The sequence below is a fragment of the Carassius auratus genome, chromosome 45 (genome assembly GCF_003368295.1).
Source record: "Carassius auratus strain Wakin chromosome 45, ASM336829v1, whole genome shotgun sequence".
NCBI lineage: Eukaryota > Metazoa > Chordata > Actinopteri > Cypriniformes > Cyprinidae > Carassius > Carassius auratus.
The window spans coordinates 16,992,997-17,020,759 of NC_039287.1; the positions used below are offsets into that span (position 1 = coordinate 16,992,997).

The 27,763-nt window shown below is 38.5% G+C and overlaps 1 protein-coding gene across 4 annotated transcripts in view; it reads right to left on the reverse strand.

Annotated features, from left to right (window-relative positions):
* LOC113063440 (pumilio homolog 2-like) overlaps nucleotides 1-27,763 on the reverse strand; it is a 165,563-nt gene that overhangs the window by 112,350 nt on the left and 25,450 nt on the right. For all 4 annotated transcript variants that reach the window (XM_026233830.1, XM_026233828.1, XM_026233829.1 and 1 more), the window contains exons 5-7: nucleotides 21,007-21,194; nucleotides 4,708-4,880; nucleotides 3,218-3,512 (exon numbers count right to left, since the gene is read on the reverse strand). In XM_026233830.1, the coding sequence (XP_026089615.1) occupies nucleotides 3,218-3,512; nucleotides 4,708-4,880; nucleotides 21,007-21,194 (656 nt within the window). The remainder of the gene's footprint in view (nucleotides 1-3,217; nucleotides 3,513-4,707; nucleotides 4,881-21,006; nucleotides 21,195-27,763) is intronic.

Below are 27,763 nucleotides of genomic sequence, written 5' to 3' on the forward strand. Positions count from 1 at the left end.
CAGTCGGCTCTTGTGTGTATGCCCTCCGTAACTAAAAAAAACTTTGACTAGTGTGTATTTTACCCTGCATTAAAACCCACCATCCTGTGAAATTAGCATTAGATTATCCATTACTGTTACAGAAAGTGATGAAATGGTAACTTTTGTCAGTCCCCGCTTCCTCTGCACCAATAGAGAGAGTTTTTAGTCTGGGTGGATTGATCATGAGACCACATCGTGCTTGGTTGGGTAGCAGGATGGTCTCCTCACTTATTTTTTTGAAAGTAATTATGCCCATCTTTAATCTTCACAACATCTAAAGTGCACATAATCCAAGACATTTTCAGGATATTAGCAGTCATTAGTTAAGCTTCAGGGTTAAAAGTTATGTAAAAGCTGTTACAGTTGAACATTTACAGGTATAGTGGTACAGTAATGTTACTTGTACTAGAAGTGTTATGTGGAATTACAATATAGAATCGTACAGTAATGTTACTAGTACTAGAAAGGTTATATGGATGTGTATAGTGGTACAACGATGTTATGTGAAAATGAGCACTTAATATTGACAAGTAACAATTCATAATTCTAATAAAATTACCTTTACACCACATACTATGTGGCCCTTTTACCCTTTATTGTTTCCATCATACATTTTACATACTCTTGAAGATTTCTTTAGGTCTTGTCTCAGACCCAATCTCTCTGGTCTCGGTCTTGACTCGGACTCGACCCTTTCTGAACTCGGTCTTGACTCGGACTCGACCCTTTCTGAACTCGGTCTTGACTCGGACTCGACCATCTCAGGACTCGATCTGGACTCGGACTCGAATGAGCCGGTCTCGACTACAACACTGTACTCAGGAGCAACTTATAGTCCGAAAAATACGGTATGTTAAATGGAAACAACACGTATTATAGCTCTGCCCACAGCACACCTCCAGGAGCTTGACTTTTTCCGGAAAGAATCGGATAGATGTAATTTACTTTTATAAATATGATAAAACTGAGACATTTTGGATAAATGAAGGATGCAGTACTACTCCATAGGTACTCAAGATTAACATGAGATTAGGTGAAACTGTATGTTATGTACCCTTTAACCAGGGAACTACACTGCGACCAAAATGGTCACATATGCGACCTTTTGAAATGCCATTGCGACCCACATTTTTTTGGGGTCACAAATGTATCACTGATTATTTTTGTACCTACTTATGTGTTATGCTATGATTTAATTTGGGCATTTATTAAAACAGAAATGTGTATTTTAAGAATACATTTTATAACGTGCTCCGAGCATTCAACACATCAAGTTGGCTTCAGCCCTGTGATGCGGGAAAGCTGAACTGAGCAGCTGGTTACTCGCGCTGTGTTCGGTGTGCACGAGAGAGCCACATCTCACGAACAGCAACACTGAACCAAGCTCTCCTTCAGGATGTTCACGTCCTCCTGAACCTGAACGAATAAATACCAATCGCAGTTTAAATAAACAGAAAAAAGCGAAAGAGCTCACTTCAGCACCTCGGTGTTCTGGTGTTCAGGGAGCAAGCAAAGACGCGTCTTCTTGCTTTTGTACCGACAACAAATACATACAAAATGTGTCAAAATACCCATCTTGGAAAGTGTGTTCGAAAAAGTATGTGGTTATGTCTTAAGTGAAAGTAAAGAGTTGCAAAGAAATCGGATGTGTAACATTATAATGGATGCGTTTGTCTCTTAAAGTGACCGCGCCTAATTTACTAGCTCTGCTGTCAGTGGCTTTAATGTATGAAAATGAAAGAAAATCACTCGCTGCTCTTGATTGAATTACTTTGTAGTTTTAACAAGAATTTATCCAAAGTCAATCCAAAAATCAGATAGAATTGTTTTACTAGTGGGTGCAGGCCACTAGTTAATTTATGTAAGTGAGTATGGCAAAATAGTGATCTAAGAAATATTATACCCAAAAATTCTTCATACTGTAGGCTACCAGTGAAATTGATTTAAAAAAAAAATAGGGACCTGACTATGTTTTGCTTAAGTGTTTCTTTCTGTAATTGCTTATGCTACCTTTTCACACCACAGACTGAACCAAATTAAGCATTGCTTGCTTGGTAACTGTTCAACAAAGTATTGATAGTTGTGTAAATATTGTCATACTGACAGTTGTCTGAAGTTTTGGTTGATTCCATTACATATTTTTTTATCAAAGTTATCCGACATTATCAAGACTAATTTGTTCTGAGTTATTTTCATTTTATTACCAATTTCTAAACTACAGCAAATAAACTGTGATAATGTGAGAAATGTTGAAGGTGTCTGAATACATTTTGGTTTGTGTATTTTATTTTACAGTGAATACTATGCAGTGCTATTTTAAAAACAAACTTAATAAAATGTAAACATTATGTAAATAGCACAAATAAATAAACACAATGAACATAGAACATAGTGTTCCTGTGGCTCAACTGGTAGAGCGTTGCGTTAGCAAGCAAGCTAGCGCAAGGTTGGGGGTTCGATTCCCCGGGAACACATGATAGGTAAAAATTGATAGCCTGAATGCACTGTAAGTCGCTTTGGATAAAAGCGTCTGCTAAATGCATAAATTGAATTAAATTAAATTAATTAAATTAAAGTACATACAGTACAAATTAAACTATTTTAAACAGGGCCCACTGTACAACCTGCACCAGGGCCCCTCTAACCCCAGCTACAAGACGGAGCAATGCACTGTGTGTACTGTAAGAAATAGAACAAGGCCTGTGGTTTAAAAGATGGTAAGTAAAACAAAAAGCACATCTGTATGCAATACAGTTTCATTATTTTTCATTATTATCCAGTAATTACTATAAATAATTTGTGCGACCAAATTATGTTTTGCGCTAGTAACTGAAAAAGTTAGTAGCACAAGTGCCACCAGTGGAAAAAGTTAGTGTAGTTCCCTGCCTTTAACAGATTAGAGTAGGGCTAATAAATTATCTTCATTTTAGGGAGGTAAACAGCAAAAAGTGTGCTTGTCCATAGATGGCCGCAGGCTGCAACTTGGTCCTTGGTTTCACTCTCTTCCGCCAGTCTAATTAAATCACTTCAATAAATAATAAAAAAAGTCCCATCCACACATTACTACAGCTTTACATTCCGTTTCACTAAGAAATGTCACTTTAAAGAAGTAAAATGCAATGCATATGGCATTTCATGTTGTCAAAAAACAAAGTAACTGTAAATGTAATAATTAAGTGCAGAAGAGCAGTTATACCTGCTGTTGGGAGTTGTAGTCAAACAGGCCGACTGGAGTACCAGATGAGTCCACCTGGATCTGGTTCCCAGCATATTCAAATTGGAGTGACTCCATGCCCCCCTGGTGCTCCATGCTGCCCATGCTCTGGGCTTCCTGGCTCTGGAAGTCCTCAGTGGGAGGTTTGTTTGTGACAGGGTTAGGTGGCTGCAGAGCATGCGGGTGGTGCTGTGCCATCATTTCCAACCCGGCCTGACCGGGCCCCAACCGTTCTACTGCCTCTGTGGGGGACGCCTGGCGACTACCTGGGGTAGGACTATAGAAAATAAAGTTTTAATCAAAGTGTGGATACTGACAAATGTTGTAGTTTCACTAATTTTTAAAGACCAATACATTTATTTTAATTAAAAAAATGTATGATTTAGCAACATTAAGTGAATCCACAAAGGTATATTGTCAGCTTCAGAAAGCCAAAAAAAAAAAAAAAAATTGGGTTGAAAGCCGAAATTTTCCCAAACTGGCAACATTAGGTTTTGGGACGCGATCAAGCGCCTCCCATCATTTCAGCCGGCCTATTCAAAACAAACGAAGCACCATAAAGCTCACGAAAAATTACAGTCATAACCATATTGTATCATTAATTTATTTAACACTGAATGCACAGTGACAAATTGAAAATCAAGGCCACAGCATCATTTAAAAAAAAAAAAGAAAAAAAAAAAAAAAAAAAAAAAAAGAACACTGCGGTTGCTATCTTTCCTCTGTTAGCTTGTCAATAGCACGGTATTACAATATTGTGGTTATTGCGACAGCCCTACTACTACTACTACTACTACTACTACTACTACTATTATTATTATTATTATTATTATTCTACAACTAATAATAAACCGAAACACTAAGATCATATATGAGCTGCTGAGTTAATAAATATTAAACTTTGTCTGCGTTTGCTCAAACGGATTCAAAACATTGAAGTTAACAGGTGATGAGACTGCAGTTTGCACATTAGTTACACCTACTACCAAAGAATCCAGAAGTGGCTTCTGCTTGTTCTTAAAAGGCAGAATAAATCCAAATGAACTTTTTTGACAGGAAAACAAACAAAGAAAATTATTTACATGTAGTGCATCAATTCAACGTGGTAAGTAAAACTGTCTTGCTCTCCCTCTCTTTACATGCGTGAGAGAAACACTGAGTGCTCTCAGCCAAGCAACATCCATGAATTAAAATCGTGTGCCATAAAGATGAAGAGAGAAACTCAAGCGCAAAGTGTTTAAAATGAGTGAAGACAAGTGAATTATCTGTGTCAAACTTATGCTTAGCCTCTGACTCAAACACTGGTGAGTGAAATCTGACAATTCATTAGACAATATCTAGCCTAGCATGGAAATTCAGTTGCATAAGCGAGTTATTTACTTGCATTGTAGAGGGTTGTTTAAATAATTTTTAAAAGAAAATGTACATTTTTATGTTAATACTGTTACAAGTTGGCAAAAGAACCATCATACTTGAAGTCTTTACAGTCGCGATCCATCCCATTCAGCAATCCTCTGGAATTTGATTTTGAGGCATCCCCTTCATCTCCGACTTTCATCTCAGGATTTTTGTCTTCTTCAAATGGAGAAGCCTTTTCTTTTGAATCACCTTTCTCCCTGCCATCTAGATCTGCCTCTGCTCCACCCTAGAATCACCACAAATCAAAGTTAAACAAAGCCATCCCTGAGGCCAAATTACTTAAGGTTGTGTATCAATTACCTCAATCCAGACAAATCTAGACCCCGCTTTGCATAATACTGAATTACTCAAATATTCATCAATGGCATTTAATAGTTTGGCTTTCATGTATGCATTTTTTCTAAATTTAAATTTACTTTAAAATTTGGTTAATTTGACAGAATTAAACCATTTTCAATCGATTCTATTCTTGACAGATCTTTTTTTCATAATTTTGGAAAAAGAATTGTTAATTGATTGATATTGAGAGGAGTCTCTGTAGTCATTCAATTTGACTCACTTGTTGATAAATAAATTTGGGAACTTGACAGGTGAATTATAGTTTGATCACTTTTTTCAGTTGTTTAAAAGCTTTAGACAATTATGAAAGTGTGAAAAAAAAAATTCATTTTCCAGCAAAAGATGATATATTTTATACTATTTTTCTTATATTTAAAGGGGTCATATGACACTGCTAAAAATAAATGTTTGCTGTAATGCAATGCATTTATGTTGTTAAAGGTTCAAAAAACATTATAAATCCTAAAGGACCAATAATAATGAAAATCTATGGGTGCCGTTTCTGACTGCTCTTTTTTTTGGAGTGTGTGTGTGTGTAAAAAAATAAATAATTCTGTCCACTGCCTAGAAACCGAGGCTGTCCCACTCACCCGCGGTGGGACCAGTTACTCATTTCTATGGGGTAAAAATTATGTTTTTTGATATAAGTTTTTAAAATAAATCAATAATTAAACACTGCATGTATTCACTAGTGCTCCAACCCTAATCAAACACACCTGAACAACAACAGGTAGCAGAGTTTTTATCAAGGTTGGAGAGTCTGCAGGACTGTGACTCTCTAGGATCAACACTAGCCACTTTCAGCACTAGAGCTTCTTTCATTGCTTTTTTTTGTTTTCATTTCATTAACTCTCTGAGGTCTAAGGGTATTTGGGGGGCCTGGAGAAGTTTTGTCATGCCCTGACATTTGTGCTTTCAGTTTCTTATAAACATCTAAATAGCTAGTCAAATCTCACTGTAATCAGCACAAACTGGACTATAATAATATGCGAGCAGCATGTATGTACATGATTGTGTTTGAGAAAAAAAAAAGTTATGCATGGTTAGTGAAAAACTAAAAAAATGCTAAAATCACTTGAAAAAGGCAATAAAACACATATAGAACATTGATTCCCGGAACTTTTGAGAACTGGAGCTTGTAGCCTAGAATTTTTCTTTGTAAATTATGTGAAAATCATCTTGTTTACTCACTTACAGAAAACAATATATTGATTCAAATGTTCTAAGACACTTTTTGTTGGTAAAAGTCATATGGCAGTAGGCATCAACTATCATGAATCTCATTGTGATTTAAACCTGAGAAGACAAAGGCCCGCATAATGAGCCTTTCAGTCAGGATTGTGACAGAGGGGAAGAGTTACAAGAAAGAATGTGAGGAAAAAATAAATGTATATCATTTTGTTTGTAGATTATTTAGAATATATTTAATTATCCCACAACAATTTAATATCCACTTGCGAGTACAGTTAAACAGTTTATTAGGAACAATCAAAACTGACTTTCAAAGCTGAATTTTTTGCATCATTACTCACACAATCCTTCAGAAATCTTTTTAACAATCTGATTTTCTACAACAACAACAACAATGAAAAAACACTATTATTATCATTATTATTAATGTTGAAATGAGCAGAGAATATTTTTTCAGTTTTTTGGGGGGGGTGAAAGAACAGCATTGTTTGTTACATTTGTTACATTTACAATTACTTGTTACATTTATATTGTTTACATTAAACTTTTGAATGGTAGTGTAGCGTAGGTGGAAAAGCTAAATGGGCATTACCGCTGCATGTAACGCCACAGCGGTGGCGCAAAGGGAAGGATTGTGAAATGAATGTAATTGTAAAATGAGATAAAAGGAAGTAAAACAACAATAACATTGTTATTGCATTGTAATATCTTAAAAAAATATTGAAACATTTACAGTGAGTTAATTTCAAAACGTAGGATAACCAAATGCCCCGTTTCCACCGCAGGAACTTTACCCAGGAACTAGGGACTTTGGCCTGGTACTCGGTGTGTTTCCACCACAGGAACCAGGAACTAAAAGTTCAGGGTAAAAAAATGCCCCTCAGAAAGTCCCTGCTGGCGAGGTGGTACTTTTTCAAAGTTCCGGAACTTTCGGGGGCGGGACTTGGGCGCCAAACATGCCGATTGGTTGAGTTCTCACAGCATTGGTTGAGTTCAACCACCATTTATTCGGATCAACATTTTCAAAATATTACTGCTATTGTGTTATGAAATGTAATTTTGGAAATATTTCAGGAGAGAATGTAGTTGTTTAAAACTCAAATCTGAGGTTTATTTATAAAGACAGCGCCTATTTAAAAATGTGTTTCGCCGATCTCAGAGACGGTCAGCTCCACGAGATCAGCGGGAGCTCAGTGATCATCTATCCCCCGAGAAGCAGCCTCACCTCGGCTAGACCTTCTGATATGTGCCGCTGGCTCTGATGTCTCTTTATTGGTTAAACATAAAATATAATTCAGCTGCGGGGTAAATATTCACCTCACGCGCTCTGGAGCAGATCAGCCTCCTGCGATGCTCAGCTGTGGACGATTTAAAAATGTTTGATATAAAAGGTTGCTGTCCCATTTTATAGTTGTTCATTTAAATAAAAATCTAATTATATTGTTAGTTCTAATTATATTGTTCATTTAGTTAATTTAGGCTATTTAACATGCACCGTGACATTTTATCCTTTTTAATTCATAAACTCCTTGAGATTTTAAAGTTAGTTTAATAGTATTTAAATTCAAGTTAAAAAATAGGTTTTAACTGCTTAAATTATTTCTTTATGAAATAGTAATGTGTTTATTCTTTAAGAAAATAGGGAAAAAATAATGCACAATCCAAATATTTGTTTTGCATCACCTATTTATGTAGGCTACAATTATTCAAAAATAAATAAATAAATGTAATAAAAAAATGCCATCAGCCTGAGTAAATTTGAATTTTGTAGAATTGTGTAAATTATAGAATCGTGACTTTAAAGATTATTGATTTAGGAGGTGAAAATACTGTGGCATTACAAATTGCATTGGATTTTAGAGCATAACTGAAGGTTTATGAAACGTTAGCCAATAAAGCATTTTTTTTTTTAAACAATAGAACTTAAAGTTGAGAGCTAAAATATCATTTCAACTATACAGCATGTGGATAAATAAAATGCATACTTTTCATAACATTTCATTATTTATAAAATGCATAATGTTTCTGGTGTTTGGATTTGTACTTGAATATGATGAGCTCCAAGTTTAAGAATAGCATTAAACTAATTTTTTTCTCTCTCTCTCTCTCTCTTTTCTCGATTTAAATCTCTTTAACAGCATTAGCTCGATGAAATGTCTTTCTTCAGTTAGAATGATATTTTCCTGCCTTGCTAAATGTTGGTCTCATGGTCAATAAGTTGTATTTGCCTCAATCTGATTCAGTAAAGTCAAACCGCAGATGGGTAAGCTGCTCAGTTAGCGGAGTCCCGCGCTGTGAGGCGGAAGCAGAAGATTCCGCTTAGTCTTAAAGTCTTCCTCAAACACCCACGATCACAAATAACAATGACTTTCGAAAATAATGATTAATTATTAATTAATAATTTGTTATTATAATTATAGTCTTGTGAAAATAATATGGGCTGCGAGAAAATAATGAATACAAAGAGTAGTGCTGCTGAGGGCAGGCATGTTTCAGCCCAGCAACACACCGTTTTTGGGGGTAGTTATGTATAGCTTGTGGGGGTCGAGATAAAGGTGTGAATCTATTGCTCTGTCATATGGACAGTGTCTTAAACTTGCTGAACGGGTTTGGGCTGCCGTTTTGGTTATAGGCTAAAAAATGGCCTGCCCCCACATAAGATTTTTCTAGTTCTAGCCATTTGTTATATTCAACTTATCAGAGGTTTATATTAAATTTACATAATCAAGTCTTAATATATTCCGTGCTCAAGCACATGCATTAAGTTTGCCACAAAGCACATGCAGAAGTAGCCTAATAATTGTGAAAAGTGAGACATTTTAATTAAACAAATGTTTTCTTGTCAGCTGCAAGATGAAATTCACAGTGCTGGCTCTCTCCGACGAGAGAAATGCAACATTCACAGATCGTTTAATGTTGAATATTAATGCGCCCTGTCATTAATGCACATTAATAATTTTTGAAAACACTTGAATATGAATTCACATTTTGTATATGCATTACAACGTAAACGATTATGCAATTATCCAAAATAAAACCAAACAAGATTTGTAATGAAGATAAAACAAATAATTAACGCTGCATACCTACCATCAGTGCAGTGCGAATCTTGCACATATTTTACACACCTGCATTTAAATGCAGCTGCATTTTTTTTTTTTTTTTATTAAATTATATGAAAGCAAGTAGGGCTGTGTGATAAATCGATTTTATCGCTTAACTCGAATTTTTAATTTACATCGGTTTGTTTGACTGAAAATAGGTTTTCTTTTTAACATCCACCGACGCAACACTCAGGCTCCCTAGTTCCAAGTGGCTCAACCCTCCCCGCGGGTCTGAGACAGAGGAGAAGAGGATGAGCGGAGCGGTGTGATTCTGACTGGAGTGAGGAGAGGATATTAAGAATCTGAGCATCATGAGCATCACTCGCTCCAAGAGCCTCCTCCATCACGAGTACACTTCATGCCAACAGCCCGTAATATAACTGCATATTCAGCAAGAATTAAGTTAAACATTTAGCTATGGCTTGATCAGGTTATAATGACTACAAGAGTCGAGCGGGATGTTAAAGGCTAAGGAATTTGTCTGTTTCTTTTACTGATTATTTTCGGGTTAACCAGCACCCCCCATTATGGGACTCACAGATGAATTGCTCTACCTAATTTATAATTGAAACAGTTTCCTACTACAGTTTGTAACCAACAGAATTTTGGTGTCTTTGGAAAGACGACCCTTTGGGCTTTTATCAACCAGATTTGATAATGCTCAAAAATATTAAAAGTTATAGACACTGAAGTGCCTTGAATTTTTTTTTTTACACCACAATTTTAATTGATATAAAAACACATTAAATGAGTCCTGGAGCAATCTAGAAAAGTAATGGGTTGAAAGTAGAGGTCGACCGATATATCGGTCGGCAGATATATCGGGCCGATATTTGACAATTTTTTATATATCGGCATCGGCTGATATCAGTGTTTAGTAGCGCCGATTTAAAGTCATGCACGTCGGCGGGCAGCCCCATGTTATTGGTGCGGTGGAAAGTGCTGCAGCCGCTGCATATGAAGTACCCCAAGCCAAAACTTTTGGAAGATTCAACAACAGTCCTGGGAGATAAAGGTAGTCAGAGAATTTCACTCTGTAAATGGGGTGGAGAAGTTGGCAGCTCTTACAAACACTGCAGCGTGATTGAGGGCTCCATTACTCCGCCCCGCTCACAGACAGCACCGTGCTCGGAGAGACCGCTGTCCTGGAGCTGCCCAGATCGGTGAATGACATTTGTTAAGAAGCATGGTTTGATGCAGACAATAACCAGGTTTCCATCCAACTCATTTGTATTAAGGGATGTCAATATTCGATAATTTCCATGATCGATTGTCGTTTAAATTAACAATCAATTAATAACCTTAAAGGGGGGGGTGAAATGCTATTTCATGCATACTGAGTTTTTTACACTGTTAAAGAGTTGGATTCCCATGCTAAACATGGACAAAGTTTCAAAAATTAAGTTGTACATTTGAAGGAGTATTTCTGTTCCAAAAATACTACTTCCGGTTTGTCACAAGTTTCGGAAAGTTTTTTTCGAGTATGGCTCTGTGTGACGTTAGATGGAGCAGAATTTCCTTATATGAGTCCTGAGGGCACGTCTGCCAGAAGAGCGCGCGCTCCCGTATAGCACAGCACTGAGAGCACAACAGACTTCACTGATCAGAGCGAGAGCGTCGCGAAATGTCACAAAAGGAATGTGTTTTTGGTTGCCAGGGCAAGACAACCCTAAACAGATTACCAAAAGAGAAACAGCATTAAGAAGTGAAGTGAAGTGAAGTGACATTCAGCCAAGTATGGTGACCCATACTCAGAATTTGTGCTCTGCATTTAACCCATCCGAAATGCACACACACAGAGCAGTGAACACACACACACACACACACACACTGTGAGCACACACCCGGAGCAGTGGGCAGCCATTTATGCCCGGGGAGCAGTTGGGGTTCGATGCCTTGCTCAAGGGCACCTAAGTCGTGGTATTGAAGGTGGAGAGAGAGCTGTACATGCACTATCCCCACCCACAATTCCGTCCGGCCCGAGACCAGAACTCACAACCCTTCGAGTCCAACCCTCTAACCATTAGGCCACGACTTCCCCCGGGACCAGTGGGTGGAGTTTATTTTTACAGAGCATCAACGGAGTTGTGCAAGTGTTTGTGTTTGTTCCCCTGCATTTCGAAGATTCGGATTTGCACATCGTTTATTTCTTAAGGATAATGCAGTCCCAACGAAAAAGGGTCACGATCAGGGTTCTAAATTAACACCCGCCAACCCGCCAAATGCGGGTTAAAATTCATTTTGGCGGGTGTTAATTAAAACTTACTAGCCAGTTTGGCTGGTGATGCATGACATGAGGCTCTGTTCTCGGTCATTTATCGCCCTGGCAGCACTTCCTACATTTCCCACGAACACTGTGCTGTAATGCTACGTGATGACGTTTCATATGCCCATTGGCTGCACGCAGTTTGCAGTGAAACCAGCGCGAAAAAACATGGAAACGAATAGCGTCCATCAGAAAACACAAGGAAGAAGAACGAATGGAGCCAGAGCAGGGAGCATAGACTGAAAGAGGAGGGAGTTAGCTATTAAAGAAAAAAATTAAGATTAAACTAAATGTGGCGGTGGTTGGGACAGATTTCTGGGGGCGAAAAGAGGAACGAGGCAGGGGATGAGGATATTACGGAGAGCCCCGCACGTCACCTGTAGGAGAAAAAAAATAAATCCGTGATGACGGTTTTGCAATCCGTCCCCTCAGTTTATAAACCGTACTCACAAATTCATAAACTGTTCCCTCGGTTTAACAAATTGTACCCACGGATTAACAAACCGTGCCCACGAATTCCCAATCCGTGCGCTCAGATTTTGTAAACCGTACCCTCGGTTTTTGAATCTGTACCCACAAATTCATAATCCGTGCGCACACTTTCACAATCCGTTCCCTCGGATTTGTATTTGTAAACTGACACGCATTTGTAGCTCCGCCCCCACCGGCAGATTCATTTCTGTTTATTAAACATTATTTTTGAGTGCACGATCAGCATTCACAAATAGTCTTCTTTTTAGCGTTTATTTTAATAGTGATTATTACATTAATCACCAATAGGATAAGACACAGCCGCCTGTGTTTTATGACCAAAAAAAAAAAAAAAAAAAAACGGTAAAAAGAAAATAAGGGTAAAAAGCAATACAAAACAAATAATATGCTGGTTATGTTTTCATTCCTTTTCTCTCTAACTGAATGCAATGTTATTTTCGGCCTCATTATTTATTAATAACATTAACAGTGAAACATGCATCTAACTCCGGCAGGTGGGGTGGATGGAGCTTAGTATAATAAAATCAGAAAAATAAGTCTTCATGCATTTTAAGAAAGAATTGTAGACAAGCATTTACAAAACTGTCAAAGTTTATTCAAAAATAAAGCAATTCATGAATTATTTTCTTGTACTCATTTATTTAGCCTACAAATTAAAATGATAAAAATAACTATTTTTATTTTTATCATTATTATATATTATTATACAGGTTATGCATAAGAATCTTTTATCCAAAACAATTAACAACAGGAACAGGAAAAAAACAGGAAAAAATTACTCCAGAGTTAGTCACAATGCCAGGTTTATTGTACAATTATAATCAGTTGCTATTAAAAGATTATTCCTTTATTATAATTAAACCTATTTCACATAATAATAGTCATTAAAACTGTATGTTAACAGGAGCTTGCTGCATGAATCCGTGAGTACGGTTTACAGATTGGTGGGAACGTATTGCGAAAGTGTGCACATGGATTATGAATTTGTGGGTACGGATTCAAAAACAGAGGGTACAGTTTACAAAAACTGAGCGCACGGATTGGAAATTTGTGGGCACAATTTGTTAAACCAAGGTAACAGTTTATGAATTCATGAGTACGGATTATAAACTGATGTTTTTCATGCCAACAATGTTAATAAAATGATCAAATGCATTTAGTGGCACTCATAATTTTTTATTTTTACCGGAAAAAAAAAATGGCTAGTGGAAATTCTGATTGGCTGGTAACTTTAGAAAGTTACCAGCCACATTGGCTGGTGATCAAAAAAAGTTAATTTAGAACCCTGGTCACGATCATGTGTTGGAACCGCATGCGGTGAGTAAAACTGCTTCAAATATCTCTGTGTTATTAACTTAGCTATCGGTGCGTAAGAACATCAAGTAAACAACATGCGATGTTGTCATCAAACTGCACTTTCCACATGTACAGCTTAAAAAAAAAAAAAAAAAAAAAAAGACGACAAAGAAAGTGGAACTTAGTCATTTTCCAAAACCGCTAAGCAAATATATACAGTTTCAGTACATACCACATAGAGACTGATTGCTGATGCTGCTCTTGTTCAATTTCAGCCTCTGGATCTGATTCTGGATCATAAATATACGCTGAATCTGACTGTTAGCCGTGGTTTGTTTTGGTTGGTTTTGTCCTCACGGTGTCACAGCATCCAGACGCGCTCAACGCAAAGCCTACTGGCGCTCGTGATTCTTTAGCTCCGCCCACACGCCACGCCTCCAGCTACTTGTGTTTTTCCGTGAAAAATCGGTACAGACTATCTTTCTCTTATGCATATAATAAAGCTTAAGACTTTTTGGAGTTATGAAGGATGCAATACTACTCTATAGGTACTCAAGAGTAACAGGATATTGAGTGAAAACGAGCATTTCACCCCCCTTCAATGCTGCAAAATGCATCTGCAGCGGTATTATTACTATGTGCAAAAGCCACTTGATAAAAAGCTTTTTCACCCGAATTAAAGGGGTTTTAGTATGAATAAAATGCTAGTAGCAGGACTGTAAAATGAATAGTGATTAGGATCATTTGATTAAATGAAGAGAGCGCACACGCTGTAAATAACCATCAGTTATTTAATTAGTTTCCAGGATTTATATATTACTTATATTATTTAATTATATCCTTTCTTAATATTAGTCAACTGTTTGTTATATTTTTTAATGTTATTTTACACTCTATAAGTTATTTAACCGATAGAGACTTTTATTTTGAAAGGCGGCTTGACGGAAGTGCTCAGAGCTCGCTCATGCACGGAGAGCGCGCAATACGGAGAAAGAGAGCGCGCGCAAAGACGGAGACTGCACACGGCGTTAGGAATTAAGGACACTTTTAAGTGAATTTATGCATCAGATTGTTGTTTTATTTTCAGTATTTTGTTTACTTTGAGTTTGTTGCTCGACACCTGGATGGAAAGGAGAACAAGGTATTTAAGTTCATTTATGCTCTTATATAACGTAACACATATTGCATGTGTCTCTGTTGACATAATTTGATGTTGTTTAGGATGAATGTTAGTGTTAATTGCGTGATTTTATTGCTGTATGGTTGATTGTGTTGTTTCATTTTTATGTATAAGATCTCATTATAATTTCCAATATTGTTTATTCATCTGTTTTAGCTCTTACGGTGTTGTGAAGTCTATAAGGACAATAAACACAAGAGGAAAGACAGTACAACATCAGTGAATGAGTTAAATCCTTTATTCTTCAACCGGGCTGTTACAGTAAGAGCTTGCCCTACTGATTTCATTTGCTGATGTAAATGATGACAGACAAGGGATCAAATTTGTGCACTCCTGTGAAGGAAATTGAAGTATTAAAGGCTGCACAAAACAAGGAAACAGATGATGAGATAGAAGATCGATCTGAAGTTGCAAAGAGAAATGAAGTACGTCGCTCTGACCGTGAACGAGTTCCAACAGAAAAGATGCTTGCATATCAAAGAGAGGAGTCAGAAAAGGCAGAAAAAAGGCTTATGCATGCATATGAAAAATGGAAGGATGAGGCTCGAAAGGCAAGAGGGCTGCTGAAAACAGACATCACTGAAAGCCAATTAGAGTCAATTATAGACATATTGGAAAATGAAAGAGAAACTGCTTGCGATGCAGTGACAAAGGATATTGTAAAGATTGCTTATGAGAGGATCTCCGGTGTGGATGGAGACTTTGACAGTGAGGAAGTAAGGGGGCGTCTTCGTGAACTGCTTGATCGAGATTGTGCTCGCTCCATCTATGGTTCTACGGTCTCACATATCAGCTCAAAGTCAAGTACACTGTACCTGTCTCCTTGTGAACTCCATCCTGATGGCTAAGCGAATAGACGCAGCAGCAGAGCTTGCAGCAAAGGAAGCAGAATATGCAACAACAATGGAGGAAAAGGAACAAAGGGAAAAAATACAACTTCTAAAAGAGAAGCAAAGGAAAGAACTGGATGCTCAAAAGGAGTGAGTTTGAAAGATTACAAGCAGTGAAAGAGGTAAGAGCTGCTAAAGCAAGACTAGAAGTTTATGACAAGAAAGAAACTACTCACTCTGCTAACCAAAATGACGAGCTGCTACAGCCTGTAAGCATTTACACACACAAACCTGTGTATTCATCCTCAGTTAAGCCAACACTCAATGAAAGGGTTTCATCGCCAACCCCCAATGTGGATGTGTCTTACCTGGCACAAGCTGTCCAAGACAGTATAACGTTAAACAGACTTCCTATGCCAGAGCCCACTGTTTTTACTGGTGACCCAATTCACTTCATAGAGTGGAAAGCTTCATTCCAATCACTCATCGACAAAAGACATATTTCCTCAGCAGACAAGTTATACTATTCGAAGAAGTATATTGCTGGGTCTGCTCTGAAAACCTTAGAAGGCATATTTTACAGAAACGATGAGGATGCATGGAAAAGACTTCAAGATCGATATGGACAGCCATTCACTATTCAAAGAACATTTCGAGAGAAACTTGCAAACTGGCCCAGAATCCAGCCAAAGGACTCTGAAGGTCTCCAAAATTTCTCAGATTTCCTGACCACATGTAAGGACGCTATGCCTCATGTGAAGGGACTGGAAATACTGAATGACTGTGAGGAGAATAGGAAACTTGTGAGCAAAATTCCTGATTGGGCGGCTGCCCGCTGGAACTGCCAAGCCACACAAACACTGAGTGAGACACAAGATTTCCCATCTTTCCAAGATTTTGCACATTTCATGTCCATTGAGGCTGAGGTGGCCTGCAACCCAGTCACTTCCTTTCATGCCCTTCACGTTTCTGAAGCTAATAAGGAGAAACATAATCTCAAGGTTAGTAAGAACAAGGCCAGTGTCTTCCACACGAAGTTAGTCACGCAGCATGAGAATCCAAAGCTCACTAGTAAAATCACTAAACCATGTTTGTTCTGTCAAGGTAGTGAACATCAAATTCATGATTGCTCTAAATTCACTGCAAGATCTCTTGAAGAGCGAAGACAATTCATAAAGGACACAAAGCTGTGCTATGGATGTTTGAGACTTGGTCATAATGCCAGAGACTGTCACTCCAGACATAGCTGTAACACCTGTAAGAGAAGACATCCAACCTGCTTACATGATGACGGCTTCATTAGAAAGTTAGTCTTCCTCTCTTCAAGGCCCAGAGAATGCACATGAGAAAGTCACAACATCTTTAAGTGTGGAATCTGGATGCACATCTGCTAACACCTCAATGATTGTGCCAGTGTGGTTGTCCTCACAAAACAACCCAGTCTCTGAGAAACTTGTCTACGCTCTGTTAGACACACAAAGTGACACTGTCTTCATTGAATATGCAGTAAGTCAAAGTCTAAAGGTCGACTCATGCCCAGTGACACTTAAGCTCACCACTATGGTTGGGAAGGATTCGTTGATAAAGTGAAAGAGTTTCTGGTCTTAGAGTTAGAGGCTTTAATTCACCATTAGTACTAGACCTTCCTGCTGCATATACTAAAGAATGTATTCCTGCGGATCGTCCACACATCCCTACCAGAGAGACAGCCAGGTGTTGGAAACATCTTGCTCCTCTGATAGACAAAATTTCCCCACTTCAAGACTGTGAGGTTGGTCTATTAATAGGATATAATTGTTCCAGAGCTTTGGCCCCCAGAGAAGTCATTCTTGGAGCAGAAAATGAGCCATATGCTGTTCGTACGGATCTCGGATGGAGCATTCTGGGCCCTTCCTTGACACATCATGAGTCACAAAGCAGTCTTACTATGTGTCACAGAGTATCTATCAAGGAGATTCCTGCTGTAACGCCAACTGACGTGATTAAAGTGTTGGAGTCAGATTTCAAAGATACTGAAGAAAAGACAAGAGTAGTGTCTCAAGACGACATTATGTTCTTGAACAAACTTGGAGAAAGTATCAGGATGAACAAAGACAGCCACTTGGAAATGCCTCTTCCATTCAAGAGAAGACCCTGTCTTCCAAATAATGAGCCTCTTGCGGTCATGAGACTTCATCTAAAGCAGAGATTAATGAAGAACCAGGAGTACAGAGAGCATTATGTTAAGTTCATGGAAGATGTAATAGAGAATGGTGATGCAGAAAGAGTCATTGATGAAGGGAAGGAAGGAGAAAAATGGTACATACCTCATCACGGAGTGTATCACTCGAACAAGCCAGGGAAATTGCGCATGGTTTTCGACTGCTCCGCAAGATTCAAGGGAACAAGCTTAAACGATCAACTTCTTTCAGGCCCTGACCTTATGAACAGCCTGACTGGCATTCTTTTGCGGTTCCGACAGTACCCTGTAGCCCTGATGTGTGATATTGAGAGGATGTTCCACCAGTTCCATGTTGACAAAGCCGATCGTGATTACTTGCGCTTTCTATGGTGGAGAAATGGAGATCTCAACTCACAGCCTCAAACGTTCCGCATGAGAGTACATCTGTTTGGTGCCTCATCGTCCCCCGGATGTGCTAATTATGGACTAAAGCATCTTGCAAGAGAAGATGAACACCTGTATCCCCTAGGTTCACAATTTATTATGCAGGATTTTTACATGGATGATGGAGTCTCCAGTGTGGAAAGTGCAGAGAAGGCCATAAAGTTGGCTCAAGAAGCTCGCCAACTTTTTGTATTAGGAGGCTTAAGGTTGCATAAATTTGCATCCAATGACAAGGCAGTTTTGGAGACAATTCCGCCCTCTGATACTAAAACCCCTTAGGGTTTCTCGCACCATTCTTGCTCAAAGGAAAGGCTGTTCTTCAAGAAATGTGCCGAAATGGCATGGGCTGGGACGATCCCTTACCTGATGATTTGCAGTTAGGTTGGGAGCACTGGAAGACCGATCTTCTTAACTTGGAGAAGATTCAGGTGCCTCGTTGTATTGTGCCTGCTGGGTTTGGGACAATCATGATGAGAGAGATTCATCACTTCTCAGATGCCAGCATGAGAGGATATGGCCAGTGCTCATACCTTAGGCTCAAGAATGAGCAAGGTGACATCCATTGTTCTTTGCTTATGGCTAAATCTAGAGTAGCCCGCTTAAGGTCACCACAATCTGATGAAATTTACCGCTGATTCGAGAACCGGCTTTACTGACGAGATGCGCATAACGATTGGCCGATCACGATTGGAGCACCCCTACTATAGTGTTTTTCTTTCATTTTCCATGACTGAAGCCGTCAAATGTAACATCAGCGAGGCAAAACTGACATTTATTTGCAAAAATGTTCTTCGATGCGCTTCTTTGATAACTTGTGGTTTAAGGCACCACTCAGCGTTCAAAAGCTGCAAATGCACTTCCCATACGCACTTTTTTTTTCTTACATGCGGTGGTAAAATAGGTGTTTTCGATGTCTACCTAATGTATATTGTTACTGAAACTTCACAATGTTTCACTTGATTATACATTTGGTCAGGAATTATAGTTTGGAAAAAGTCTAACTCAGGGGTGTCAAACATACGGCCCGCGGGCCAAACACGGCTTACAGGGGTATCCAATCCGGCCAGCAGGAGGATTTTAACAATAATATAAAATAATAAAATAAACATCAGTTTGAAAATTAAATAAAGTGTGTTCGCTACAACATTTTATTTTTAATTTAAAGAGGAACAAATTACTAATTAGTTTACATTGATATTACGCCTCGGGAGTCTGGACACTTAACATCCTCATTTTAAAGCGGTGCCAGAATCTCGAGCAGCATGAGGATATGATGATAGCTGCGTTGTAACCATTTTCTTGTGATTTTAAACACCCAAAAGAAGACATCTGGCCTGGAACAACGGACAGGTTATTTAAGGAGACATGGAAAAAGGGTATTATTATCTCAACAACATGTAAGTTTAAATCACAACTCTTGGCTTACATTAAATTACATTGTGACGCACTTGGACAGCTTCGTATGAAGAAAGTAAATGAGCGAGTAGTGTGCAATATTTATCGTGTACTATCATCCTAACTGTTGTTTTAATGATGTGAACTGACATTTTGTAACTTTGCAAAAAAGAAAAAAAAAAAAACATTGTGAGAGTTTTTCAGTGTCAGATGAAGGCTATCAGGTTACAATATAATTCAAGATATGAGGCAAAAATGCCCTGTATTGGTTTTAATATTTATGTCATGATCGTTAAGTAAAGTCTAACTATATCAAGAGTGTTGCTTTCCCGAATGTCAGTGCGATGGCTTTTATACAATCGCTCAACTAAAAAGATGCTAGTATTAAAGCTGCGGTAGGGAACTTTTGACGCTCTAGCAGTTAATAAACAGAACTGCTTGCTTCTTGCGGAAGAACATCGTAGCCGGAACTACTTCTCTCTGTTTATATCTATGAAGAATCACAAAGGTACTGGGTTACTCCGCCGCGGTATCCCCGAAGCAATCTAAAATAGTTAGAATATAAACACTTATTATAGGTGCACCCTAGTGATTCAGGACAAGCCAAAAACACGGTTTGGAAAATGGATTCATGGTGTACTCGCTTATTATATAAATTTTTCTACATTTTGAACACAAACAAAGTTACGGACCGCAGCTCTGATTGGTTATTTTTTACCGGGAGCGATGGAGTTTCTGCAAATGGCAATAGGACCACTGGGAGGAGCCAGAGGAGCTTGATTTTTTTTCACAGATTATCTCTCTCATATTTTATTGTCAGGACATAATGACAGGTTTAATAAATATGTAAAAAATATTTTTTACAAAAGTTCCCTACAGCACCTTTAAGTGTTTTATTAGTCACAATGCTGTCTCTGTTAAGCCAAGGAAGTTTTTAACGAGGCCAAAGTAAGACCAATTGTGTGTCTCCGTGCAGCACTAAATATTTTGTTACTGAATTAATCTTTGTTTTTGAACAAAGCATTTGAATCTATGATTCAGTGGCCCGTTCATAAAGATAATCACTTACTTCATTTGCTGCCACCTACTGGTGGCTTTAGTGTCATTTATTTTTCCATGTCAGGCTTAAACCATCTCAAAAACACACTCTGCAAAATATATGTCAATATTCCACACCCCTAAAATAACTAAGCATCATCTTAAAAAAAAAAAAAAAAAAAATCCTATACACACATATCTCATTCCTTCTCATCACGAAGCAAACAGTAATAATAAAAAACTTGAACAGTCAGTGAGACTGATTTTTTATTTTGCGTTGGTAAATGAAGATCAGCGCAGACCAAGGCTGCAGGCAGCACACCTTGTTTTTTATCTTTATTTTATCTTAAGTTTTTTTTGTTATGTCTGTATACAATAAAAAGTAGACCCTTTACAGATTAGATTGATGAATTGCTCTTATCTGTACGATCAAAACTGAAAGTGTAATTTAAGTTCTTTTCAGGGTTATCAGGAGAAAATGACTCATAACTCGCATAAGCGTTAATCGACTCCAGAGGGTTAACTTAAAAAAAATCTGTCCTGATCTTAAAACACATTTGCCTTAAAAAGGTTTTATAAAAGATACCCAATGAGTGTAATACTATAATTGACTCACATAGCCTCCGTTTCTGTAGCGACCATCCATCTTGTCTCCAGGGGAAGAGCTGAGGACATACTCAACCATACTCACACCCAGACCACCCCCCTCTGAGCGTGGGGACAGTACTGAGCTGGCATCTCCGTTTCCATTGTAGCTCTGGCCTGGTCGTCTTTGCACCATAATGGGCTGAGAGACAGAATGATCTGGACACAGCAGAGGAAAATAATATTGATATGACAAAACTTAACCAGAAGACAAATAAATCATTTAAATATGCATTAAGGAAATGAAGCTAATACTACTGTAATGGAGATGTATGCAATATGTAATTTCTAAAATAATAACTACAATGAAAAAATTATTGTAGCTAATGCTAATTTATATTTTTGCATTCTAGTTATTCTTTATAATGGAGCTGCTACCTATTTAACTAAATAATTAAGCACATGCTTTAAAAACAGTTAATTGGGCCAATTCTTAAATTATGTTTAAATGGGTGACAAAATAGAAAGAATTTGTTTCATAATTCATTAACTAAAGTAATCAATTTCAAAACATTGTTAGCAGCAGATAGCCTTATCGTGATTATGAATTTTGCAACATTGACAGTGTTACTGAACTGAAATCAGGACTTGATAGTTTGTGCTACTGAAGACTGCACTAAAAGTTCACATTTAAATGACCATTACACAGTTATCTGAACTAAACCAATACTGAAGAGTTACATAACAAAACTTAATTATTGTTCTGAAACTACTGGTGGAACTGACTGATAAAACACTAATCAGATATCAATTTTGGTATTCCTTGATATCTGCATCATCATTTGAAGATAATTTATGTCTAAATGTCAAAATCTTAATTGCACAATGTGCAAAATACAAGATTTAATGTTAAATATTTAACAAAAGTTAACAGGTCTGCACTGAGTCACACCAGAGACAATTTATAAGAGACATGCCACTTCATCAATCCTCAATACAACTTGCATAAGGAAAACCCGTTAGAGCCCTGCACGGGCCTCAAATCTAGGCCCGAGCCCGGCCCTGGCCCGAGACGCTCAGGCCCTAGCCCGACCCGTGTCTGACAGCTCATCAGAATTATCAGCCCGAGTCAGACACAAGCCCATGTTTTTATTTATTTATTTTATTACATTATTTTATTTTATTATTTTATTATTTTATTTATTAATCTTGAGTACCTATAGAGTAGTACTGCATCCTTCATAACTCCAAAAAGTCTTTAGTTTTATTATATTCATAAGAGAAAGATAGTCTGTACTGTTTTTTCCCGGAAAAACACGACCGCCTGGAGGTGTGACGTGTGGGCGGAGCTAAAGAATCACGCGTTTGGAAGCTGTGACTTTACCGTGAGGACAAAAAAAAACATCATCCAAAACAAACCATGGCTAACAGTCATTTTCAGCCGTTTATTTGTGATCCAGAATCAGATCCCGAGGCTGAAACAGAACGAGAGCAGCAGCAGCAACGACTCGCTCCGAGCGGGGCTCGAACCCGGGTCTCCGGCATGGGAGGCGGACGCACTAACAAGGAGGCAGAGATATTTTAAGCAGTTTTACTCACCGCCTGCGGTTCCAACACACGATCGTGCCCCTTTTTCGATGGGATTTCGATGGGATATACGGTAGCACACGCTCTTCCGGTAGACGTGCCCTTAGGACCCATATAAGGAAATTCCGCTCCATCTAACGTCACATAGAGCCATACTCGAAAAAAACTTTCCGAAACTTGTGACAAACCGGAAGGAGTATTTTGGGAACAACTTAATTTGTGAAACTTTGTCCATGTTTAGCATGGGAATCCAACTCTTTAACAGTGTAAAAAAACTCCGTATACATGAAATAGCATTTCACCCCCCCCCCCCCCCTTAATCAGCCGAGCCGACAGTAAGTAGCCTAAAACATATTTAATCAATTAAGCCTCTCAAATCAAAGCTAATACTTTACTTGGCTACAATAAAATTAATAGATATAAAACACTTCAAGCTTATCACACAGACAGTTTAATAAATGTTTATTTATTAAACCACAGTGAGTAAAATGAAAAAAATTGAAATACTGAGGCAGGCTCGCAACAGCGCTCGCAAACGAAATGAGAAATAGCCTACAATCTAATCAAATTAAATTAAAAACAAACTTGCAGGTTATCTCGTCTCAAAAATGCACCACAGAACATGTCCATTCTTTTTTCCATTTTCCAACAGTTAAACGAAAATAAAGTCCAGTCAAACAAAAAGTTAGAACAGTCTCTTACAGAGCATTGTGGAGAAAAAGAATAGCATCCAGAGTTGAAGGTTTTAACCCAGTCCTCCTCTCTTCCCGCTGCACTGAAGACACGTTCGCTGCTGCTGCTGGCGGGACACTAAACACAGAGCGAGCCAGTCTTGACAGTCGCGGTAGCAGGGTCTCGTGCTGTTTCCACCATAGCAGCACATCTTGTCCATCACCTTCCATGTTGTGATTGAGGCGCATGTATTGCTGTACTTCATCGTCGTCATCCTCGTCCTGTTCCACAATGTTTTCAAACTCGCCCAGCGCTCTCTTCTTTTGCTGCGTGGCCCGCAGCAACAGGTGCAGACACCGAAATGCTCGCTGCTACATGAATCATGACTTTATAGTTATTAGTTGGCCAACTAGGCCATGATTAATATATTAATTTAGAGGCCTATAATAGCTACTACTACAATAAGTGGATATAAGTGAGGTATAATCGTGGGTCGCGCTGATGGAAATACGTGTGTGAGACTGTCATGTCAGTATATGTCAGTGTAATTATAACGGGTTGAATTATCAAATTATGAAAGTTATGAGGTTATGAAATGTCTATTTATGTTTTTCTATCGTCAACGTCAACTTCTCTTTTTAATTTTTTTTTTATTAATGTCTAAAATATAAATAGAAGGTTAACACAAAAAAGGCCCGAGGCCCGGCCCGCATGGGAGCTATAACGTGAAAATTGGCTGAAATGCAGGGCTTTAAAACCTGTAACGGCAAAGATGGCGGTTGTATGCACATGTCCCACCCCTCCTGCTGGAAAGCCAATCATCTGATTTTAACAGTCAAGCCGGGAAATATTTAAGCCTATCGTCTGGTTCCAATGATGTATGCGAACAGTTCAGGAACCCTTGCGAATGCGTAGTAAACGTTTAACCTATAGGGAAAAAGGCATTTTTAAACCTTATTTTGGGACAAAGTCATAAACCTTTTTCAGCGATTTGTATTATATTTTACTGCTGTTTCTGTCGCAGTCTCCTCTGGAGGCGTGGGTTCGAATCCCACTTCTGACAAGCACATAGTTTTTTGCGAAGTCGTGGCCTAATGGCTAGAGAGTCGGACTCCCAATCGAAAGGTTGTGAGTTCGAGTCCCGGGCCGGCAGGAATTGTGGGTGGGGGGAGAGCATGTACAGTTCTCTCTCCACCCTCAATACCACGACTTAGGTGCCCTTGAGCAAGGCATCGAACCCCCAACTGCTCCCCAGGCGCCGCAGCAAAAATGGCTGCCCACTGCTCCGGGTGTGTGTTCACAGTGTGTGTGTGTATGTTATCACTGCTCTGTGTGTGTGCACTTCGGATGGGTTAAATGCAGAGCACAAATTCTGAGTATGGGTCACCATACTTGGCTGAATGTCACGTCACATGCAGTTTTTATGTCCCGGTGACCAGTGAGTGCAGTTCTGACACTATGCCCATTCATTTAGATGGGAGCCTGATCTTGTTAGGTCTGAAATAGCTGCCCGGAGGCGCTGCCAAGATGGCGACCGAGTGGCATGACTTGCCTAAATGGACTTTGGTCACACACAGGGTGCCGTCACACAGAAATTATACATATGCATCACAGAAGTAATAGAACTTCTGACACTCTAGGATATCCCTAATATGAACAAAGCCATTCAGCGATCACTGTATCTGAATTAAAAGATAGAAACATTTTGAATGGTGAAACATTAAGACTATAAAAACTTGACTGCAACAATATATTTATCTGTGTTTTTCCAAGACATCTTGGGTATTTTCAAGATCCATTGCTTACTGACTACAGTATAAAATATTTTTTTTCTGTGGTAAGAAGCTACATTAGATCACAAGAGTAAGTTATTTCAAACACTTGACTGATGTTGTGAAGTAAAGGCATGTTACAATATTCTCTTTTGTTGGACAGCAAGTCATTAGTCATTGCGGCATGTGTTCTTTTTCAAATGCACGTTATAAACAGTGAGGCATTTCCTCATCTTAGAACATAGGCTTGTGGACACAAAGAAACCGGATCAGTTTGTAGATGAATAAAACACACGAAAATTGAACAAATCACCCAAAAAAATTACTACTGTCTGCTGACTAATGACTAACCTGTTAACCAAGCCCCCACCCCCCCTCCCATTATGGGACTCACCACTGAAAATGATCCAACTTAAAACTGTAATAGTTCCTGTCTTCAGTGTGCTACACACAAAATTATGGGGTCTTTTGCAAAGACCACCCTTTGGACTTTACTTTCCATCATACAGAGTTGATAACTGCAAGCTGTTCTATTCGCCGCGCGAGTTTCACTTGTTTATTCTGGTTAGTGTTTACATCCCTCCTCAAGCGCACGTGAGCTCAGCTTTACAGAAACTCGCTGAGCAGATCACAGAGACAGAACAACAACATCCGGACTCATGTTACAATACAGACAGCATGTTACTTGTCCCACAAGAGACAGTAATATATTGGATCACTGTTACACAACAATAAAGGATGCATTTCACTCTGTTCCACGAGCAGCTTTGTGACGTTCTGATCACCTTCTGGTTCATCTTATACCAACCTACAGGCTAGAGCTGCACGATTAATCGTTAAAAGATCGCGGTCTCGATTCAGACACCCTCTCGATCTCATTTCTAAAAGACGACGATTCCCCGAGTCTGTTAAACCTTTGACAAAGTCTTACCGGATCATTCAAATCCGTGTGCGCACTGCCGCTGACACAGAGAGTGCTCTTACCATGTTTGGTTAAGAAACATCTTCACAAACAGTCTTTTCAACTACACAGTATTATATCGTTCTTACAGTCATTTATATTATCACAGAAATACTGGGATAAAGTTTATAGTTTAAATATAAACATTGATGTCTATATGGCAGAGATCAAAATATAACAAATCCCCTTTTGAAAGTACTGCGCTTTAAATAACGTTTGTGTCGATTGCATTGTTTCACCAATAGGTGGCGACAAGTGTCTTAATTTATTTGTCAATGAATTAATTTTTCATTCAAGAGAATCGTTCAAAAACGCTGATTCATCCAGAAATGAAACAAATGTAGTAGGTTTATGAGTGAGTCGTTGAATCAGTGATCTAAACAACTTTTTCATCATTCTAATATTAAAAAAACTGGGGTTTTAAATATATTATATATACACTACCAGTCAAAAGTTTTTGAACCATAAGATGTGTAATGTTTTTTTAAAGTCTCTTCTGCTCACCAAACTATATTTATCTGATCCAAAGTACAGCAAAAACAGTAAAGGTTTGAAATATTTTACCACTTAAAATAACGGCTTTCACTTGAATGTATTTTAAAATGTAATTTATTTCTGTGGTGTGCAGCTGTATTTTCAGCATCATTACTCCAGTCTTCAGTGTCACATGATCTTCAGAAATCATTCTAATATGCTGTTTTGCCATTCAAAAAAAACATTATTATTATTATTATTATTATTATTATTATTATTATTATTATGTTGAAAACAGATGAGTAGATTTTTTTCAGGTTTCTTTGATAGAAAGTTCAGAAGAACAATAATTGTGTGTAATAGAAATATTTTGTTATAAATGTCTGAAAAAAAGATGGACTAATGAAGCAGTCTTGTTTTGACCTCACTGATTGGAGTGTTTTTGAAGCTGCTGCCACTGATCTGGATGAACTCACAGAGACCGTAACATCATATATCAGTTTCTGTGAGGATATGTGTATTCCTACAAAGACTCAACTAAATTACAACAATGACAAACTGTGGTTCACTGCAAAACTCAGACAGCTCCGTCAGGCCAAAGAAGATGCTTACGTGAAGGGGGACAATGTCTTGTATAAACAGGCTAAATACACACTGGAAAAGGGGATCAAAGTGGCAAAGAGGAATTATTCTGAAAAAATAAGGACTCCGTTCACTTCGAACGACTCCGCATCAGTGTGGAAAAGTCTAAAGAAGATCACCAATTACAAGACACCACCCCCCAGCACTGTGGAGAATCAATGACTGGCAGACGATCTGAACGAGTTTTACTGTAGGTTTGAAAGAACACCCATTACCTGCCCTGAACGTCTCCCCACACAACCATTCACACCTCCTGCAACCCATCCTGATCACCTCTCCAATCAACCGTTCACACCACTCACAATTCCTGAAACCCGCCCTGAACACCTCTCCAATCAAGCGCTCTCACTATTCACACCTCCTGCATCCCCCCTCTCCCCCACACCTGCAATTCAGATTAGCGAGGATGCGGTGTGCCAGGTCTTCCGGAAGCAGAGAAGGAAAAAAGCACCAGGCCCAGATTGTGTTACACCATCCTGTCTGAAATCCTGTGCTGACCAGCTGGCCCCCATCATCACACAGATCTTCAACAGATCGCTGGAACTGTGCGACGTCCCTTCATGCTTTAAACACTCCACCATCATCCCCATCCCAAAGAAATTCTAAATTACAGGACTAAATGACTACAGGACTGCGGCTCTAACGTCTGTAGTCATGAAGTCATTTGAAAAATTGGTGCT